This window comes from Saccopteryx leptura, chromosome 3 (genome assembly GCF_036850995.1).
Source record: "Saccopteryx leptura isolate mSacLep1 chromosome 3, mSacLep1_pri_phased_curated, whole genome shotgun sequence".
Lineage (NCBI taxonomy): Eukaryota > Metazoa > Chordata > Mammalia > Chiroptera > Emballonuridae > Saccopteryx > Saccopteryx leptura.
Genome location: NC_089505.1, coordinates 66,668,385 through 66,686,649, shown reverse-complemented (window position 1 = coordinate 66,686,649; position 18,265 = coordinate 66,668,385). Strand labels below are relative to the sequence as shown.

The 18,265-nt window shown below is 46.7% G+C and overlaps 1 protein-coding gene across 1 annotated transcript in view; it reads right to left on the bottom strand.

The window, feature by feature from the left end:
• Positions 1-77: 77 nt before the first annotated feature.
• Positions 78-18,265, bottom strand: part of LOC136399096 (galactoside 2-alpha-L-fucosyltransferase SEC1-like) — a 20,815-nt gene continuing 2,627 nt past the window's right edge. The window contains 3 exon segments of the mRNA XM_066373923.1: positions 78-669; positions 672-1,280; positions 1,283-1,393. Coding sequence (XP_066230020.1) covers positions 371-669; positions 672-1,280; positions 1,283-1,388 — 1,014 coding nt within the window. The 5' untranslated portion in view covers positions 1,389-1,393 and the 3' untranslated portion in view covers positions 78-370.

Below are 18,265 nucleotides of genomic sequence, written 5' to 3'. Positions count from 1 at the left end.
AAGCAAATGGGCGCTTCTCCTGTGCGCCCTGGCTGGGAATCGAACCCGGGTCCTCTGCACGCTAGGCCGACTGTTGCACTTCTTTATGCATTCATTGGTTGATTCCTGTATGTGCCCTGACCGGGAATCGAACCCACAACCTGTGTGTCTCAGGACAACGCCCCACCAAATGAGCTACCCAGCCAGGGCTGTATTATGTTCATTTCATAGGTAGCATTCTAAGGCACAGAGAGATTAAGTCACTTGTTCAAGGTCACCCTGCTGAGAAGCAGAGGAGCCTAGATTCAAATTTGGGTGTCTGATCCTGAGCCCCAGGGCTGCACCCCATACATTGCCTGCTCCCGAGAATGCATGAGGGACACGTGCAGGCCTAGGAGCTGTTTATCTTGGCCTGCCCAAGGTCAGCAGCGATGCCCACCCACTTGGGCAGGAAGGCCGCTTGTGGCTTGAAGATCAAGTGGAAGAGGGAATTGGGCAGGGTGAAGTTGGCCAGGTAGACGGCGTCTCCTCCTGCAAGGTAGGCGGCCCAGACACCAAAGGTGCCCACGGTGATGCTGGTGTAGTTACACTGCGTAAGCAGCGAGAAGTCCTTGGTAGGAGAACCCCACAGACCGCTGCCTGCGAACACCACGTCCCTGAGGGAGCTGTTGAACTTCTGCCAGCACCAGACATGTTGTCGCTGGTGATCACGAAAATTGGGGCGCAGTAGCGGGCCCGGAACCAGTCCAGGGCCTGTAGCAGGTAGCCCCGGTCGGCCACCACGCCCTTCCACACGTTGGGCATGACGTAGACGTAGTCCCCGCGGCGCACGTGGACGCCCACGAACGTGCCCAGCCAACTCTCATTCACCTGCAGACCCCGCAGGAAATTCTGGGCCTCCTCCCGCACGTGGCTGTGCAGGGTGAACTCACGGAGGATCTCATCACGCAGGTGGTGGTAGAAGGTCCAGGAGCAGGGGTAGCCGGTGAGGCGCACGTACTCCCCGGGGATGTGGCGGTACCGCTCCTCCATCCAGTCGTTCAGGTGGTAGTTCCGCCACGGGATGCTGCTGGCCGTGGCGCCGGGCAAGACCGGGAGGGTGATTCTGAAGATGGGAGCCAGGGTGCTGTGCATCTCGGCGGGGATGAAGGCCGGCCGCCTGTTCATCTTGGCCAGGGCATACAGGGTGGCGTACTCGCCCATCTGGTTCCCCAGGCGGCCTTTGGAGTTGATGGAGAATACACCCTCCCCAGGTAGGTATTTGGGGACCAGGACCACGCAGCCCGAGGAGGCCCAGGGGTGGGCACTATAGCCAGGCGCTGATGGCCATGGAAGATGGTGGACGCTACAAAGATACCAAAGAGGAAGGAGATGGTAGAGAAGGTACGGAGAGTGGCCCATAATCCCATGATGGCTGCAGGGAGGTAAGAGGACTGAAGTCAGGAGGGATGGCTGGACAATCCTCTGGTGTCTCATTACTCCCCCCCACTCAAGTCATTCATTCATTCATCCACACACTCAACCCATCCCAGCATGTCCAGTGGCCTCCATGGTGGAGTGCTTCAGGCCTGGTCTGAATCCCAGGTTCACCCACCACTAGTGCTGTGTGACTTTAATAGAGTTACTTTACTTCTCTGAATTCCAGTTTCCTTACCTGTTAAACAAGGATGATTAAGTTGAACGATTTGGAAGTGCCAATATTTGACCTTAACCCTTTGCATATGGTCCAGTCTAACAGACCTACCTCACAGGTTTGCAAGAGGGTTAAAGGAGGTGGCATTTGCCATTTTGGGGACAGTGCCTAGCACATAGGTAGTGCTCTGTAAATGCTGAAAAACACATACTTTCAGATGATTGACTAATGAATCTTTGTTCCCAGGAGCTCACACTCCAATAAGGCAGCACAGTGGAGGTCAAGAGCACAGATTCTGAGGCCAGACTGCTCAGGTTCAGGTGTCGGCTCTGCATCCTACTTGCTGGGCAACCCTGAGCACATTATTTAACTCCCTGGGCCTTAGTCTCCTCCTCAGTAAAATGAAGTTACCCATAGCCCCTCCTAAACTCTTTTTTTTTTTTTTTTTAGAGAGGAGAGACAGAGAGAGAAGGGGGGAGGAGCTGGAAGCATCAACTCCCATATGTGCCTTGACCAGGCAAGCCCAGGGTTTCGAACTGGCGACCTCAGCATTTCCAGGTCTACGCTTTACCCAGTGCGCCACCACAGGTCAGACACCCCTCCTAAACTCTTTAAAGAGCCCCTGCCATAGGAGGTGCTTCCTGCTGCTGTTAGTGGATGTGGTGGATTCAAGCCAGTCACAGAGCCTTTACCCCTGGGACTTGGGTAGGCCGGTGACTGCCTTGACCAATCAAACATGGTTTTGAGACCGGGACTTAAAGGACCCACCTCTCCCACTTACTGCTTCTGTAACATTTTCTCTGCATCGGCAGGTCAAGATGTATAGTTTTTGCTTTCTTATTAAGGTCTGTGATGAACCCTTTATATTTCTAATTTTTTGGTAATCACTTTATTGAGATAATATTCAAATACCATGCAGTTCACTCATTAAAAGTGTACAACTGCCCTGGCCTGTTGGCTCAGTGGTAGAGCATCGGCCTGGTGTGCAGGAGTCCCGGGTTCAATTCCAGGCCAGGGCACACAGGAGAAGTGCCCATCTGCTTCTCCACCCCTCCCCCTCTCCTTCCTCTCTGTCTCTCTCTTCCCCTCCTGCAGCCAAGGCTCCATTGGAGCAAAGTTGGCCTGGGCGCTGAGGATGGCTCTGTGGCCTCTGCCTCAGGCACTAGAATGGCTCTGGTTGTAACAGAGCAATGCCCCAGATGGGCAGAACATCGCCCCCTGGTGGGCATGCCGGGTGGATCCCAGTTGCACGCATGCGGGAGTCTGTCTGATTGCCTCCCCATTTCCAACTTCAGAAAAATACAAAAAAAAAAGTGTACAACTGAATGTTGTTTTTAAGTATTATCACAGAGCCCTGCAACCATCACAGTGTTTAGAAAATTTTTATCACCCCAGAAAGAAACCTTGCGATTTGTTCATCCTCCCATCTCCTCCCGTCTCCATGGTTTACCTACTCTCTATGCACCATATAAATGGAAACATACAGTGTGTGTTGCTCTCTGTGACTGGCTCCTTTCACTTAGTATTGTTTTCTCACAGTTCATCCAGGCTCTAGCCTGAGTCAATACTTCACTAATTTCCTTTCATAGCCAGCTAATACTCTGCTGCATGGATAGTCCTCGTTTTACCAATTCATCACACGAACATGCATGTAGGGATCTCTGTGTGGATCTACGTCTTCAGTTCCCTCAGGTGTTTTCCTAGGAGTGGAATTGCTGGGTCATATGACAAATGTGTTTGATAGTTTCGGGAGCCGCAGACAGTTTTCCACAGCAGCTGCCATCTCATTCCCACCAGCAGTGTGAGGGGGTCCCGATTTCGCTGTGTCCTTGCCAGCACCAGCTGTTGTCTGTCATTCTGACCATGGAGCTGCGCAGCGCTCTCGGCTATGGAGCCCGCACTTTGGAACCACACCCTGGCCGCTCCAGCTCCTGCCCTGACGCCCCTGGGCTCTGACTGGGCTCGAGCCTTGGTGTCCTGTCCTTGTAATGGGAGTATCTCTCCTTCAGGACTTGCTTCTTTTGGAGTCCCTCTTTCCTCCAGTTCTCACCTGGCCTCCCAGGAACAGTTCTCTCACTCCAGGTCCCCAGCATGTCCTGACCCGCTTTCTCCTCCCCCTACTCCATGGCCAGTCCAGCGGCAACAGCTCAGGAGTCCCCAGCCTCTGCAGAAGCCTGAGTTGTGTGGCCTCCTCTGCTCATCATTTGGCTCCCATCTCGCCCCCTCCCAGTTCCCCACCTCTCCTTTCACTGCTCCCTTACATGTCAGGGTCCTATCAGCCCTGCTTCAGTTCTCCTATATCTCAGGGTTCCTCGCTTTGTTAATCAGACCACTACTCTTGGGCCCTCCGTGAATGAAGCACGTTCGACCTGGGATCCCAGTGAGGTCAGCTTGCTCTTACCACATGAGGACTAAATATGACATCACAGTCCTTCAACTGAGGTGCACAGATGGTTCCCGAACTACAATTTTTCAACTTTACAGTGGTGCAAAAGCAATATGCATTCAGTAGAAACCATACTTCCAATTTTTCAGTTTTCATAATTTCCTGGGTTACATTACATGGTATGATACTCTCGTGTCGCTGGGCAGCAGCAGCAAGATGACTTTGCCCAACTATAGTCTAATGTAAGCATTTTGAGCACATTTAAGGTCAGTTAGACTAAGCTGTGATGTTTGGAAGGGTGGGTGTATTAAATGCATTTTTGACTTAACAATATTTTGAACTTTATCAGACAGAATCCCACTGTAAGTCAAGGAGCATCTGTATAAGAAGTGTCTTGCCCGCTGCTTTGGTTTCCAAAAAGCAAATGAAATCTGCCCAGAGCCCCTCTTCTCACTGGGCTGGTGACAATTCTGTCCCAATCCTTATCACACTGCCTGCCCGTCTCAGGTCCTGCCTGGGGTCCTACACAGAGAAGGACTCAACCTCCGAAGCCAGAGCACAGCAGGACCGGAGCCTGGGCTACTGGGGAGGAGAAACCAGCTCTGGACTAAGGTGCTCCCACCCAGGGCCACCTCCACGGTGTGTAACCCGTGTGTCACACAAGGCCTGAATGCAAAGGGGCCCCATGTTTTGTTCAATGCTCTACTCTTGGCATCGAGAAATTCTCACTAAATTTGAACCAGGCACCCCATGTTTTCATTTTGTACTGGGCTCTGCGAATCAGGTAGCCAGACCTGCTGCCAGGCTTGGTCCTGGGGTCTCATGAGCGCCCTCTCCTGGCTTTCAGTCAGCCTAACAACTGAAAAGCTGCACAAAGGAATGAATCAGGGCTGAGGCCCCTGTGGTTCCTGCCACATGCCGGGCACCGGTCTCAGCCAGTGCTTACTACCCTGGGCTATGATTCCTAAACAGCCATTGTCCTGGTTGGTGGCAAACCGCAACCTGAATTGAACTTATTTGGGGATAAAATCTGGTCTGAAGCAACAAACAAATGTGGGGCTATTTGTAGGCTTATCTTAGTGTGAATGCCCAGGTGTTTTGCTGCAGAAACATTTGATGATGGGATACTGCCCAGACCCTGCCAGTAGAGTTATGTGACATGCTGTCAGTGCACCCATGACAGTGTCAAAACACAGGTTTCAAAATGTCTGGTCCACAATGTACACACAACTATGTGGAACAACAAATGAATGCTTCCCTCTCTCTCTGTCTCTCTAAAGTCAATTAATAAAGAAAATTGCAGCCCTAGCCTGTTGGCTCAGTGGAAAGAGCATTGGCCTGGCATATGGACGTCTGGGGTTCAATTACTGGTCAGGGCACACAGGAGAAGCGACCATCAGCTTCTTTCCCTTTGCCCTTTCTCTCCCTCTTCCCCTCCTGCAGCCAGTGGCAATTGATTGGTTCGAGCATTAGCCTGGGTGCTGAAGATAGCTCATTGTTCCCAGGGTCAGCCTCAGGCACTAAAACTGGCTTGGCTGATTCATGCATTGGCCCCAGATGGGGGTTGCCGGGTGGATCCCAGCTGGGGCACATGCAGAAGCCTGTCTATCTCCCCTCCTCTTGAAATGTAGAAACACCATATCCCTGACCATAGAACAAGTTTTGCAAGATTTGCAGATGAATAAATAAAAAGAGTTGTGTAAAGCCATAATGTTAGTTCTGTACAGGCCATAAATGTTCCCTGATGTCTCGGGATCCTGGGAAAGCCCTCAGGATGCTGCCTTTAACAACCTCTGTAAAAGGCCAAGAGAACCGAGCACATTCCACATTCTTTTATTTTTTATAAAATGCTTCACTGAGCACTCTCTCCCTAGATCAGGGGTCTCAAACTCAACTCAGCATGTGGGCCGCAGAGCAAGATCACAGCCGTTCGGCGGGCCGCACTAGGTCTACAAAAGGCAACTGTTACGCAACACTTTTCTCACTGCAGTTGAAAACAAAAAAAAATCAGTACAACAAGCACAATCGTACATGCAGTTTACTCAGTGTCACAAAACGACCAGAAACTGTAGTTCGCATCACAACTGCTGTTAACTAAGCTAATATCTAGCTAGGATGCTAGAGAAATGAAAAATACAAGTAGGCCCCTAGGCTTACTTAATTTTATCCAAAATATTTTGAACTTCGTGGATTAGTCTGCGGGCCGCACAAAATTGTTCGGCGGGCCGCATGCGGCCCACGGGCCGTGAGTTTGAGACCCCTGCCCTAGATTATTCCAACGATCACTGAAAGCCTGTTTCACGTCTGTAAAACTGCTTTGGCTAGGTGCTCACCCCCCCCCCCCGCTTCTTATTTAAAAGCAAACCCTTAGTTCATTCGGGACCATATGATTTGGTAACTATAGTTCCCATGTGGTCACTGGCTTTAAAATAAAGACTCCTTAATTTGTCTACTTAATCGTGTAGCAAAATGTTTGTTTCCTCACTGTCCAGATATAACAGTTGGAGGCCCCAGCAAGATTGTGTCCTCTGGACACATTTGGTTTTGCCACACATGGGCAACTGGCCTCCTCGTCCTGACTGCCGGGGATGGAAACCCAACAGGAGAAGCACCACCTGAGATATTCCAGGGCCCTGCTGGTCTTTCCTGTCTGGCCCACAGTCAGCCGCAGACAATCAGCATGCCCATCCACCCATTTGGATTCATCAGGAAAGCCTTTGGAGGTGAGTAGAGCAAATCTGCAATTTGCTCAATTTGTAACTTGCTTGTGGCTGGCCGTCTTGCACCTATTGTGATTGAGGATCGGATGCGATCACACTCACACAACTGGCTCTCCAGGGCCAAGACATTGGCAGAGAGTTAGTGTGCTCGCAGGGAAGACATTTGCAGGGACTGTTAAGTCTCAACTCAGGCTTCCCGGGACACATTTGGATTTGCTCTCTCGTATGTTTATCCTCTGCTTGTTTTGTCGCTTTTCTTTATTTTTGCAAGCTATCCTAGAAAGGACCTTTATTTTCAAGGGTCCCTCTCTGATTTTGCTCCTGCCGAGATCTCTTTCTTTGCTCTTGCTTCGTTATTCTGTCTCTACACTGAAAACCCCTGGGTGAATGGTGTGTGAACGAGGAGCTCTGGTGCCTGCACCTGAGTTTCCAGTTTGTGGCTCCACGATGAATAGCCACAGAGTCTGAGTGGACTCCAACCTGCAGTTCTGTGGCAATCCTCATATGGCTTAGGGTGGTATCAGACACTCTCTGATCCGAGTTGGGGCTTTATACCGATCCACCAATGCTAAGAGGCGCCTACGTTCCTGCGAGGGACGTGGCCAGGCGGTCACCTGAGTGGCTCCTCATAGGGCACCTCCTTTCCTTGAACGTCAAACTTTGTCTGAAAACTCTCTGTCTTTTGGTTCTCCTGGGATTAACCCTATGTACGTCATGCATTAAATTATCTGTCCCATGAATAATAAGCAAGTATGTTAACGATATGATATAGGACATCATATTAATAATCGTGCATACACCATTCTGTCCAATAAATCCTTGTCAACAGTTCTATCCCCATTCAATGGTGGTCTCTTCATTTACCTACCTCCATAAAACCAACGACCCGCCAAACAGTACTACCCTTCTCGCCCCGGGCCCATAAAATGTGGGGATTACTCAAATGGGTCATAAACAGCATCTGGTTCTTACTTCAGGGCCATGGGAACTTAAAATCGCCCACAAAGTGCTCTTAAATAAGACATCTCGATGGATTAGTCGCTATTAGGTCCATGATCCCAGCATACCTTGCACTGTCATGCCTGGGGTAGGATTTTTATTTTCGGGGATGCTTGGACTCAGCCCTGGACGTGAAGGCCTCGATGCAGTCAAATAAAGTTAAGCTGGACTTGTAAGTCACATTACCTCTGACATAGACTGCCATGAGATAAAGAATACTCCATGGTCTAAAGGTATAAGGATAAGTTCAACGGTGAAGGTGCATGACATCAGGAATATTTACTCCAGAGGACTATGTAGTCAGTAGTTTCAGGACATAAGAGAATGTACGCACAGGTGGACGCAAAGACACGCAGGTTGGTTTATTTAGACCAGTGGTAGTCAACCTGGTCCCTACCGCCCACTAGTGGGCGTTCCAGCTTTCATGGTAGGCAGTAGCGGAGCAACTAAAGTATAAATAAAAAGATAGATTTAACTATAGTAAGTTGTTTTATAAAGATTTATTCTGCCAAACTTACAAAAATCTGACATAAAGTACTTGGTAAGTAATTATTATTATATGCTTTAACTTGCTGTAACTCTGCTTTATAAATTTTATAAAGTAAAGTTACTTCCCTCCTTTATAAATCACCATTACTGTGGAACCAGTGGGCAGTTAGAAAATTTTACTACTAACAGAGATACAAAAGTGGGCAGTAGGTAATAAAAGGTTGACTACCCCTGGTCTAGACAAACCCCTTACCCCCCGTTAAACCCCTACCACGCATAGCTACTATTATCTTGCCAGACCCCCAAAACAAGATTAAGCTACACCGGAATATCGTGGACCTAATCGGTTTACTCTTCTAACCCACACGTCACCCAATAGGACTGCGGTACTTTAAGGAATTTATTTTCCTTAAACAGCCATCTCCCTAGCTCCGTCTTTTATTTCTTTTTTCCCTACTTGCCCAGTTAATGTAGCTTAAGAAAAAAGCAAGGCACCGGAAATGCCTAGATGGGTTTATTAACCCCATAAACACATAGGTTTGGTCCTGGCCTTCCTATTAATTATTAGCATACTTACACATGCAAGTATCAGCCCCCCAGTGAGGATGCTCTCTAAGTCAACATTTGAAATAAAGGAACTGGTATCAGCATGCCCTATGCCAGCCCATGACACTGTGCTCAGCCACACCCCCATGGGAAACAGCAGTGATAAAAATTAAGCCATAAAGGAAAGTTTGACTAAGCCATGCTAATACAGGGTTGGTAAATTTTATGCCAGCCACCACAGTCAAACGTTTAACCCAAATTAATAATTACTGGCATAAGGCATGTTTAAGGTTATACACACAAATAAAGTTAAACTTTGACTAAGCCGTAAAAAGCCCCAGTCACTGTAAAATAACCCACGAAAGTGACTTTAAAAGCCTGAACACACGGCAGCTAAGATCCAAACTGGGATTAGATACTCCACTATGCTTAGCCCCAAACCTAAGAAGTTATACTAACAAAACTGCTCGCCAGAGTACTACTAGCCAAAGCTTAAAACTCAAAGGACTTGGCGGTGTTTTATATCCATCTAGAGGAGCCTGTTCTGTAATTGATATACCCCAATAAACCTCACCAACCCTTGCCAAATCAGCCTATGTACTGCCATCTTCAGCAAACCCTAAAAAGGAATTAAAGTAAGCACAAACATAGGACATAAAAGCGTTAGGTCAAGGTGTAGCCTATGAGTTGGAAAGAAATGGGCTACATTCCCTATAAAAGGTCACCAACTATATACATGGATACTATTATGAAACTAATAAAGGTGGATTTAGCAGTAAATTAAGAATAGAGCACTTTAGCCCTGGCCAGTTGGCTCAGTGGTAGAGCATCGGCCTGGCGTGCAGGAGTCCCGGGTTTGATTCCCAGCCAGGGCACACAGGAGAAGCGCCCATCTGCTTCTGCACCCCTCCCCCTCTCCTTCCTCTGTGTCTCTCTCTTCCCCTCCCGCAGCCAAGGCTCCATTGGAGCAAAGGTTCACCGGGGTGCTGAGGATGGTTCTATGGCCTCTGCCTCAGGCGCTAGAATGGCTTTGGTTGCAACAGAGCAACACCCCAGATGGGCAGAGCATCGCCCCCTGGTGGGCATGCCGGGTGGATCCCGGTCAGGTGCATGCGGGAGTCTGTCTGACTGCCTCCCCATTTCCAACTTCAGAAAAATACACACACACACAAAAGAATACAGCGCTTAATTGAATATAGGCCATGAAGCATACACACACTGCCCATCACCCTCCTCAAGCAACACCAGTCAAAGCAACCCTATTAAAAAGATAATACCTTCAAGAGGAGATAAGTCGTGACAAGGTAAGTGTACTGGAAAGTGCACTTGGATAACTCAAAGCGTAGTTTAAAGCAAAGCACCCGGCTTACACCCGGGAGACATTACAATCAGTAAATTGCTTTGAACTAATACTAGCTCAAACCTACAAAACTCAACTAATATATATATATTTTTTTACAGAGATAGAGAGAGAGTCAGAGAGAGGGATAGATAGGGACAGACAGACAGGAACGGAGAGAGATGAGAAGCATCAATCATCAGTTTTTCGTTGTGACACCTTAGTTGTTCATTGATTGCTTTCTCATATGTGCCTTGACCGCGGGCCTTCAGCAGACGGAGCAACCCCTTACTCAAGCCAGCAACCTTGGGTCCAAGCTGGTGAGCTTTTGCTCAAACCAGATGAGCCCGTGCTCAAGCTGGCGACTTCGGGGTCTCGATTCTGGATCCTCCGCATCCCAGTCCGACGCTCTATCCACTGCGCCACCACCGGGTCAGGCAACTAATAATTTTTTTTTTTTTTCTTTTTCATTTTTCTGAAGCTGGAAACAGGGAGAGACAGTCAGACAGACTCCCGCATGCGCTCGACCGGGATCCACCCGGCACACCCACCAGGGGCGGTGCTCTGCCCCCCAGGGGGCGATGCTCTGCCCATCCTGGGCATCGCCATATTGCGACCAGAGCCACTCTAGCGCCTGAGGCAGAGGCCACAGAGCCATGCCCAGCGCCCGGGCCATCTTTGCTCCAATGGAGCCTTGGCTGCGGGAGGGGAAGAGAGAGACAGAGAGGAAAGCGCGGCGGAGGGGTGGAGAAGCAAATGGGCGCTTCTCCTATGTGCCCTGGCCGGGAATCGAACCCGGGTCCTCCGCACGCTAGGCCGACGCTCTACCGCTGAGCCAACCGGCCAGGGCAGGCAACTAATAATTTTAACTAAAATAAAACATTTACACTAATAAAAGTATAGGAGATAGCCTGACCAGGCGGTGGCGCAGTGGATAGAGCGTCGGACTGGGATGCAGAGGACCCAGGTTCAAGACCCTAAGGTTGCCAGCTTGATCACGGGCTCATCTGGTTTGAGCAAAAGCTCACCAGCTTGGACCCAAGGTCGCTGGCTGAAGCAAGGGGTTACTCGGTCTGCTGAAGGCCCGCGGTCAAGGCACATATGAGAAAGCAATCAATGAACACCTAAGGTGTCGCAATGCGAAACGAAAAACTAATGATTGATGCTTCTCATCTCTCCGTTCCTGTCTGTCTATTCTTCTCTCTGACTCTCTCTCTGTCTCTGTAAAAAAAAAAAAAAAAAGTATAGGAGATAGAAATTTTTTTTTTTTTTTTTGTATTTTCCTGAAGCCGGAAACGGGAGAAACAGTCAGACAGACTCCCGCATGCGCCCGACCGGGATCCACCTGGCACACCCACCAGGGGGCGACGCTCTGCCCACCAGGGGGCGATGCTCTGCCCCTCCGGGGCGTCGCGTTGTTGCGACCAGAGCCACTCTAGCGCCTGGGGCAGAGGCCAAGGAGCCATCCCCAGCGCCCGGGCCATCATTGCTCCAATGGAGCCTCGGCTGGGGGAGGGGAAGAGAGAGACAGAGAGGAAGGAGAGGGGGAGGGGTGGAGAAGCAGATGGGTGCTTCTCCTGGGTGCCCTGACCGGGAATCAAACCTGGGACTTCTGCACACCAGGCTGACGCTCTACCACTGAGCCAACCGGCCAGGGCCAAGAGATAGAAATTTTGACACCATAGAGAAAGTACCGCAAGGGAATAATAATTTTAAAGTAAAAAGAAGCAAAGCTTACCCTTTTACCTTTCGCATAATGATTTAACTAGAAAAAATTTAGCAAAGAGAACTGAAGCTAAACACCCCGAAACCAGACAAGCTATCTAAGGGCAGCCCAAGGGGGTAAACTCGTCTATGTAGCAATATAGCGGGAAGATCCTTAAATAGGGGCAACAAACCAACCAAGCCTGGTGAAAGCTGGTTGTCCAGTAAATGAATTTTAGTTCAAGTATAAGCCTACCAAAACAATTAAAAGTTTAATGTAGATTTATATTATAATCCAAGGGGGTACAGCCCCTTGGATCCAGGATACAACCTTTATTAGAGAGTAAATACTAAACATACCACAGTTGGCCTAAAAGCAGCCACCCATTGAGAAAGCGTTCAAGCTCAACAACCCCCACATCTTAATTATATATGCACCCAACAACTCCTAATATAAAACTGGACTATTCTATTATTAAATAGAAGCAATACAGTTAATATGAGTAACAAGAATATTTTCTCCCCACATAAGTGTATATATCAAAACAAATGCCTCACTGATAGTTACAAATCTTTAAACAAATCCTAAAAATGAAACCTCTTTTATAAAAATTTGTTCGCCCAACACAGGTGTGCGACCAAGGGAAAGATTGAAAGGAGCAAGAGGAACTCGGCAAACACGAACCCCGCCTGTTTACCAAAACATCACCTCTAGCCTTACCAGTATTAGAGGCACTGCCTGCCCAGTGACAATGGCTGCGATATCCTGACTGTGCAAAAGTAGCATAATCACTTGTTCTCTAAATAGGGACTTGTATGAATGGCCACACGAGGGTTCAACTGTCTCTGCCCCCATCAGTGAAATTGACCTTCCCATGAAGAGGCAGGGATAGTATAATAAGACGAGAAGACCCTATGGAGCTTTAATTAACTAATCTAAAAAGAACTAATATTAATCTAAAAGACTTAACATAACTCTACTTGGATTAGCAATTTAGGTTGGGGTGACCTCAGAATAAAGACCAACTTCTGAGTGATTAATATTTAGACCCACAGTCAAAATAAGATTATTATTTATAGATCAAAAAAACTGATCAACGAACCAAGTTACCCTAGGGATAACAGTGCAATGCTATTCAAGAGTCCATATCGACAATAGGGTTTATGACTTCGATGTTGAATCAGGACATCCTAGTGGTGCAGCTGCTACTAAGGGTTCATTTGTTCAACGATTAATAGTCCTACATGATCTGAGTTCAGACCAGAGTAATCCAGGTCGGTTTCTATCTATTCCATGCTTCCCCTAGTACAAAAGGACAAGAGAGGCGGGGCCCACTTCATCACGCGCCCCCAAGCTAACAGATACTATGAGATCAATCTGACAGTGCATAAACAAGCAATCCTAGCCCAGGGTTTGTTAGAGTGGCAAAGTCCGGTAAATGCATAAAACTTAAACCTTTATTGTCAGAGGTTTAACTCTTCCCTCTAACAAAGATGTCCTTAATTAATCTGCTAATAATCGTACTCATTTTGCTAGCTGTAGCATTCCTAACCCTACTACAGTGCAAAGTGTTAGGATATATACAACTACGAAAAAGCCCTATTGTTGGCCCCTATGGCCTACTGCAACCAATCGCAGATGCAGTAAAGTTAATCATTAAAGAACCCTTCCGACCTCTTACATCATCTGTCTCAATATTCATTATTGCCCCTATTCTAGCCCTAACACTAGCTCTAACCATGTGAATCCCTCTACCCATGCCCCACCCCCTTATTAACATAAACCTAGGAATCCTGTTTATACTAGCCATGTCTAGCTTGGCCGTATATGATCAGGATGGACTTCAAATTCAAAATATGCACTAATTGGGGCATTACGAGCCATAGCACAAACCATCTCTTATGAAGTAACCCTGGCCATTATTCTCCTATCTGTCCTGCTAATGGATGGCTACTTTATATTATCCACCCTAATTACAACCCAAGAATAAGAATATCTATGACTAATCATCTCCGCATGGCCCCTACCCATAATATGATTCATTTCAACCCTAGCTGAGACCAATCGTGCACCCTTCGATTTAACAGAGGGAGAATCAGAACTGGTATCTGGCTTCATCGTTGAATACGCAAGCGGCCCATTTGCACTATTTTTCCTAGCAGAGTATGCCAACATCATCATAATAAACATTCTTACCACAACCCTCTTTCTAGGGGCATACCACAACCCCTAATACCAGAACTTTATACAATCAACTTCACCCTTAAAACCCTACTCCTAACCATCGCATTTCTATGAGTACGCGAATCATATCCCCGATTCTGATACGACCCACTGATACATCTACTATGAAAAAATTTCCTACCTTTAACACTGGCCCTCTGCATATGACATGTTGCCATGCCTGTCCTCATAGCCGGCATCCCGCCGCAAACATAAGAAATATGTCTGATAAAAGAGTTACTTTGATAGAGTAAATAATAGGGGTGCAAATCCCCTTATTTCTATGTCTAGAACTATAGGACTTGAACCTACCCCTAAGACTTCAAAAATCTTCGTGCTACCACACTACACCAAATTCTAAGTAAAGTCAGCTAAATAAGCTATCAGCCCATACCCCGAAAATGTTGGTTTATATCCTTCCCGTACTAATAAATCCCCTTATCTTTACCATAATTGTATTAACAGTTGCATTAGGCACAACAATTGTAATAATAAGCTCCCACTGACTAATAATTTGAATAGGCTTCAAAATGAACATACTGGCTATTATCCCCATATTAATAAAATAATATAGTCCTCGATCAATAGAAGCCGCCACTAAATACTTCCTAACACAAGCTACTGCCTCAATACTCCTTATACTGGCCGTTATTATTAACTTATTATACTCAGGCCAATGAACATTCACAAAAGTAATAAACCCAACAGCATCAATTATAATTATTATAACTTTGTCTCTCGCCATAAAAATAGGCCCAGTCCCCTTTCACTTCTGAGTCCCAGAAGTTACACAAGGCATCTCCCTCTCATCAGGCCTAATCTTACTCACATGACAAAAACTCGCAGCATTATCAGTCCTTTATGTAATTAACCCCGTTATTAACTTAGATCTAATTCTATTCATATCCATACTATCTATTGCAATCGGGAGCTGAGGAGGACTCAACCAAACACAACTATGCAAAATTCTAGCATACTCCTCAATCGTCCACATAGGATGAATAACCTCAATCTTAACCTTTAATCCAACCATGACACTACTAAACCTTCTCCTATATATCTCAATAACAACCACAACATTTGTGCTATTTATGGCAGCCTCAGCAACAACAACATTATCCCTCTCCCACATATGAAATAAAATACCCCTAATCACCACAAGCACCCTAGCCATCCTACTCTCATTGGGGGGATTACCTCTTCTAGCCAGCTTTCTGCCTAAATGAATAATTATTCAAGAACTGACCAAAAATAATGCAGGAGCAGCTGTAGTGACTTTTTTTTTTAATTTTTTTTTTTACAGAGACAGAGAGAGAGATTCAGAGAGAGGAATAGACAGGGACGAAGAGATGAGAAGCATCAATCATTAGTTTTTCATTGCGCATTGCAACACCTTAGTTGTTCATTGATTGCTTTCTCATATGTGCCTTGACTGCGGGCCTTCAGCAGACAGAGTAACCCCTTGCTGGGGAACTCAGGGTCTTGAACCTGGGTCTTCCTCATCCCAGTCCGATGCTCTATCCACTGCGCCACTGCCTGGTCAGGCTGTAGTGACTCTTGATAAGGTCATCTAGGCCCAACCCTTGCCCCACGGGACCTTGGCTCAGCGGGCAGAACTTATCGCTCTCACCCAGGTGTTAAGGTGGGCCAAAGGAAAGAAGGTCAACATTTATACTGACAGTAGGTATGCTTTTGCTACTGCTCATGTTCACGCAGCAATCTACAAAGAGGATTTCTGACATCTGCTGGTAAGGACATTTAAAACAAAGAAGAAATTTTAGCCTTACTAGAAGCCATTTGGTTACCAGAGACTGTAGCCCTTATTCATTGCCCAGGACACCAGAAAGGAAACTCATTAGAGGCAAGAGGAAATCGGGCAGCTGATCAAGAAGCCAAAGAAGTAGCCCTAAAACCAGTAGGGCCTTTAGAAACTTTAGTGACTTTACCAGAAACGCTTGTTGCCAGAGGCTCCTTTTTATAACCAACTAGAACAGGGGTCTCAAACTCAACTCAGCATGTGGGCCGCAGAGCAAGATCACAGCTGTTCGGCGGGCCGCACTAGGTCTACAAAAGGCAACTGTTACGCAACACTTTTCTCACTGCAGTTGAAAACAAAAAAAAATCAGTACAACAAGCACAATCGTACATGCAGTTTACTCAGTGTCACAAAATGACCAGAAACTGTAGTTCGCATCACAACTGCTGTTAACTAAGCTAATATCTAGCTAGGATGCTAGAGAAATGAAAAATACAAGTAGGCCCCTAGGCTTACTTAATTTTATCCAAAATATTTTGAACTTTGTGGATTAGTCTGCGGGCCGCACAAAATTGTTCGGTGGGCCGCATGCGGCCTGCAGGCCACGAGTTTGAGACCCCTGAACTAGAAGAAGATTTTGCTGACAAGAAAGGAATGTCTAAAATGAAGGGAAGACCTCACTGGGTGGTGGCGCAGTGGATAGAGTGTCGGACTGGGATGCGGAAGACCCAGGTTCGAGACCCCAAGGTTGCCAGCTTGAGCGTGGGCTCATCTGGTTTGAGCAAAAGCTCACCAGCTTGAACCAAGGTCGCTGGCTCGAGCAAGGGGTTAACTCGGTCTGCTGAAGGCCCGCAGTCAAGGCATGTATGAGAAGGCAATCAATGAACAATTAAGGTGTTGCCATGTGCAACGAAAAACTAATGATTGATGCTTCTCATCTCTCTGTTCCTGTCTATCTGTCCCTGTCTATCCCTCTCTCTGACTCTCTCTCTGTCTCTGTAAAACAAACAAACAAAAAACTAAAATTAAGGGAAGATAGTTAGAACTGCCAGATAAGAGACTTTTCTTACCTGTAGCCCTAGGCAGAGAAATGGTCAGCCAGCTACATCAAGCCACTCACCTAGGCCAAACTAAGCTAATAGAATTAAGAAAAATTATTATTTTCCAGGCTCAGAATCTATTAGAGAAAGCATAGTGTCCAAGTGTTTAGTCTATACTCAAGTAAATGCTAAGCAAAGTAGGGAAATTGTAAAAAGAAATAGGGAAGGAGGAGCTTTCCCAGGAAAATATTAGGAGATAAATTTTATTGAAGTAAAGCCACCAGCACAGGGATGTAAGTACCCATTAGTTTTTATTGACACCTTTTTAGAATAGGTAGACGCTTTTCCTACTAGAAATGAGACCACAGTAACAGTTAAGAAATTGCTGTATAAAATTATTTCCAGCCTGACCTGTGGTGGCGCAGTGGATAAAGTGTCGACCTGGAAATGCTGAGGTCGCTGGTTCGAAACCTGGGCTTGCCTGGTCAAGGCACATATGGAAGTTGATGCTTCCAGCTCCTCCCCCCTTCTCTCTGTCTCTCTCTCCCTCTCTGTCTCTCTCTCTCCCTCTCTCTCTCTCCTCTCTAAAAATGAATAAAAAAAAATTATTCCCAGATTTAGCTTGCCCATTAATATTAGATCTAATAATGGGCCTGCATTTGTGTCCAAGATCTCACAGCTAGTAGGAAAGGCACTCAATATTAATTAGAAACTACATTGTGCCTACAGGCCTCAGAGTTTGAGACAAGTCAAAAGAGTGAACCAAACTCTGAAAGAAGTCCTGACTAAATTCATTTTAGAAAGGGGTAAAAACTGGACCGACTTACACCCACTAGTTCTACTGAAAGCTAAATGCACCCCCTATTAGGCAGGATTCACCCATATAAAGTTGTATTAGGCAGGAAAACACCCTTTCTCCCTAAACTCCCTTAGACCCCCAGTAGATAGTACAGACAGATCCCACCAACCCCTGTAAGTTGACCCTGAGAAGAACAACATACCCTGCTGCAGCCATAAACCAGAAGCTGGCTAGTCTTCATATGACAGAAGCCTGAGGAACCTTGCCATAGGACTCCTTATAATTGAACTTTGGAAAAGGGGGAGGCTAGGGTCAGGGAAAGGCCAGAGTGAGTCATCTTAAGGTTTGATGCGTGTGCTGCTGTGGGTCATGCAGCAGGGGGGTGTAGGTCCCTTTGCTGGGAGAGAAGCTACAAGGTGAATGAAAAATATATGTATACTCATAGCTACCCCTATAGAGTAACCTGTAAATATTAGTCATGTGTCCAATAGGCTACTTAGAGGGAGGACACCTCCAAAAGAAAGTATATTTTGAAGGAGAATTGCTTGTTGCTAGCTTGGTTGTCACTAAAGTTTGAAGTTTTTAAAAATTAAGAGTTCTGATTAATTAGAAAGGAATTGTATAGTTTTAATAACGAAAGTTATCAGGTAT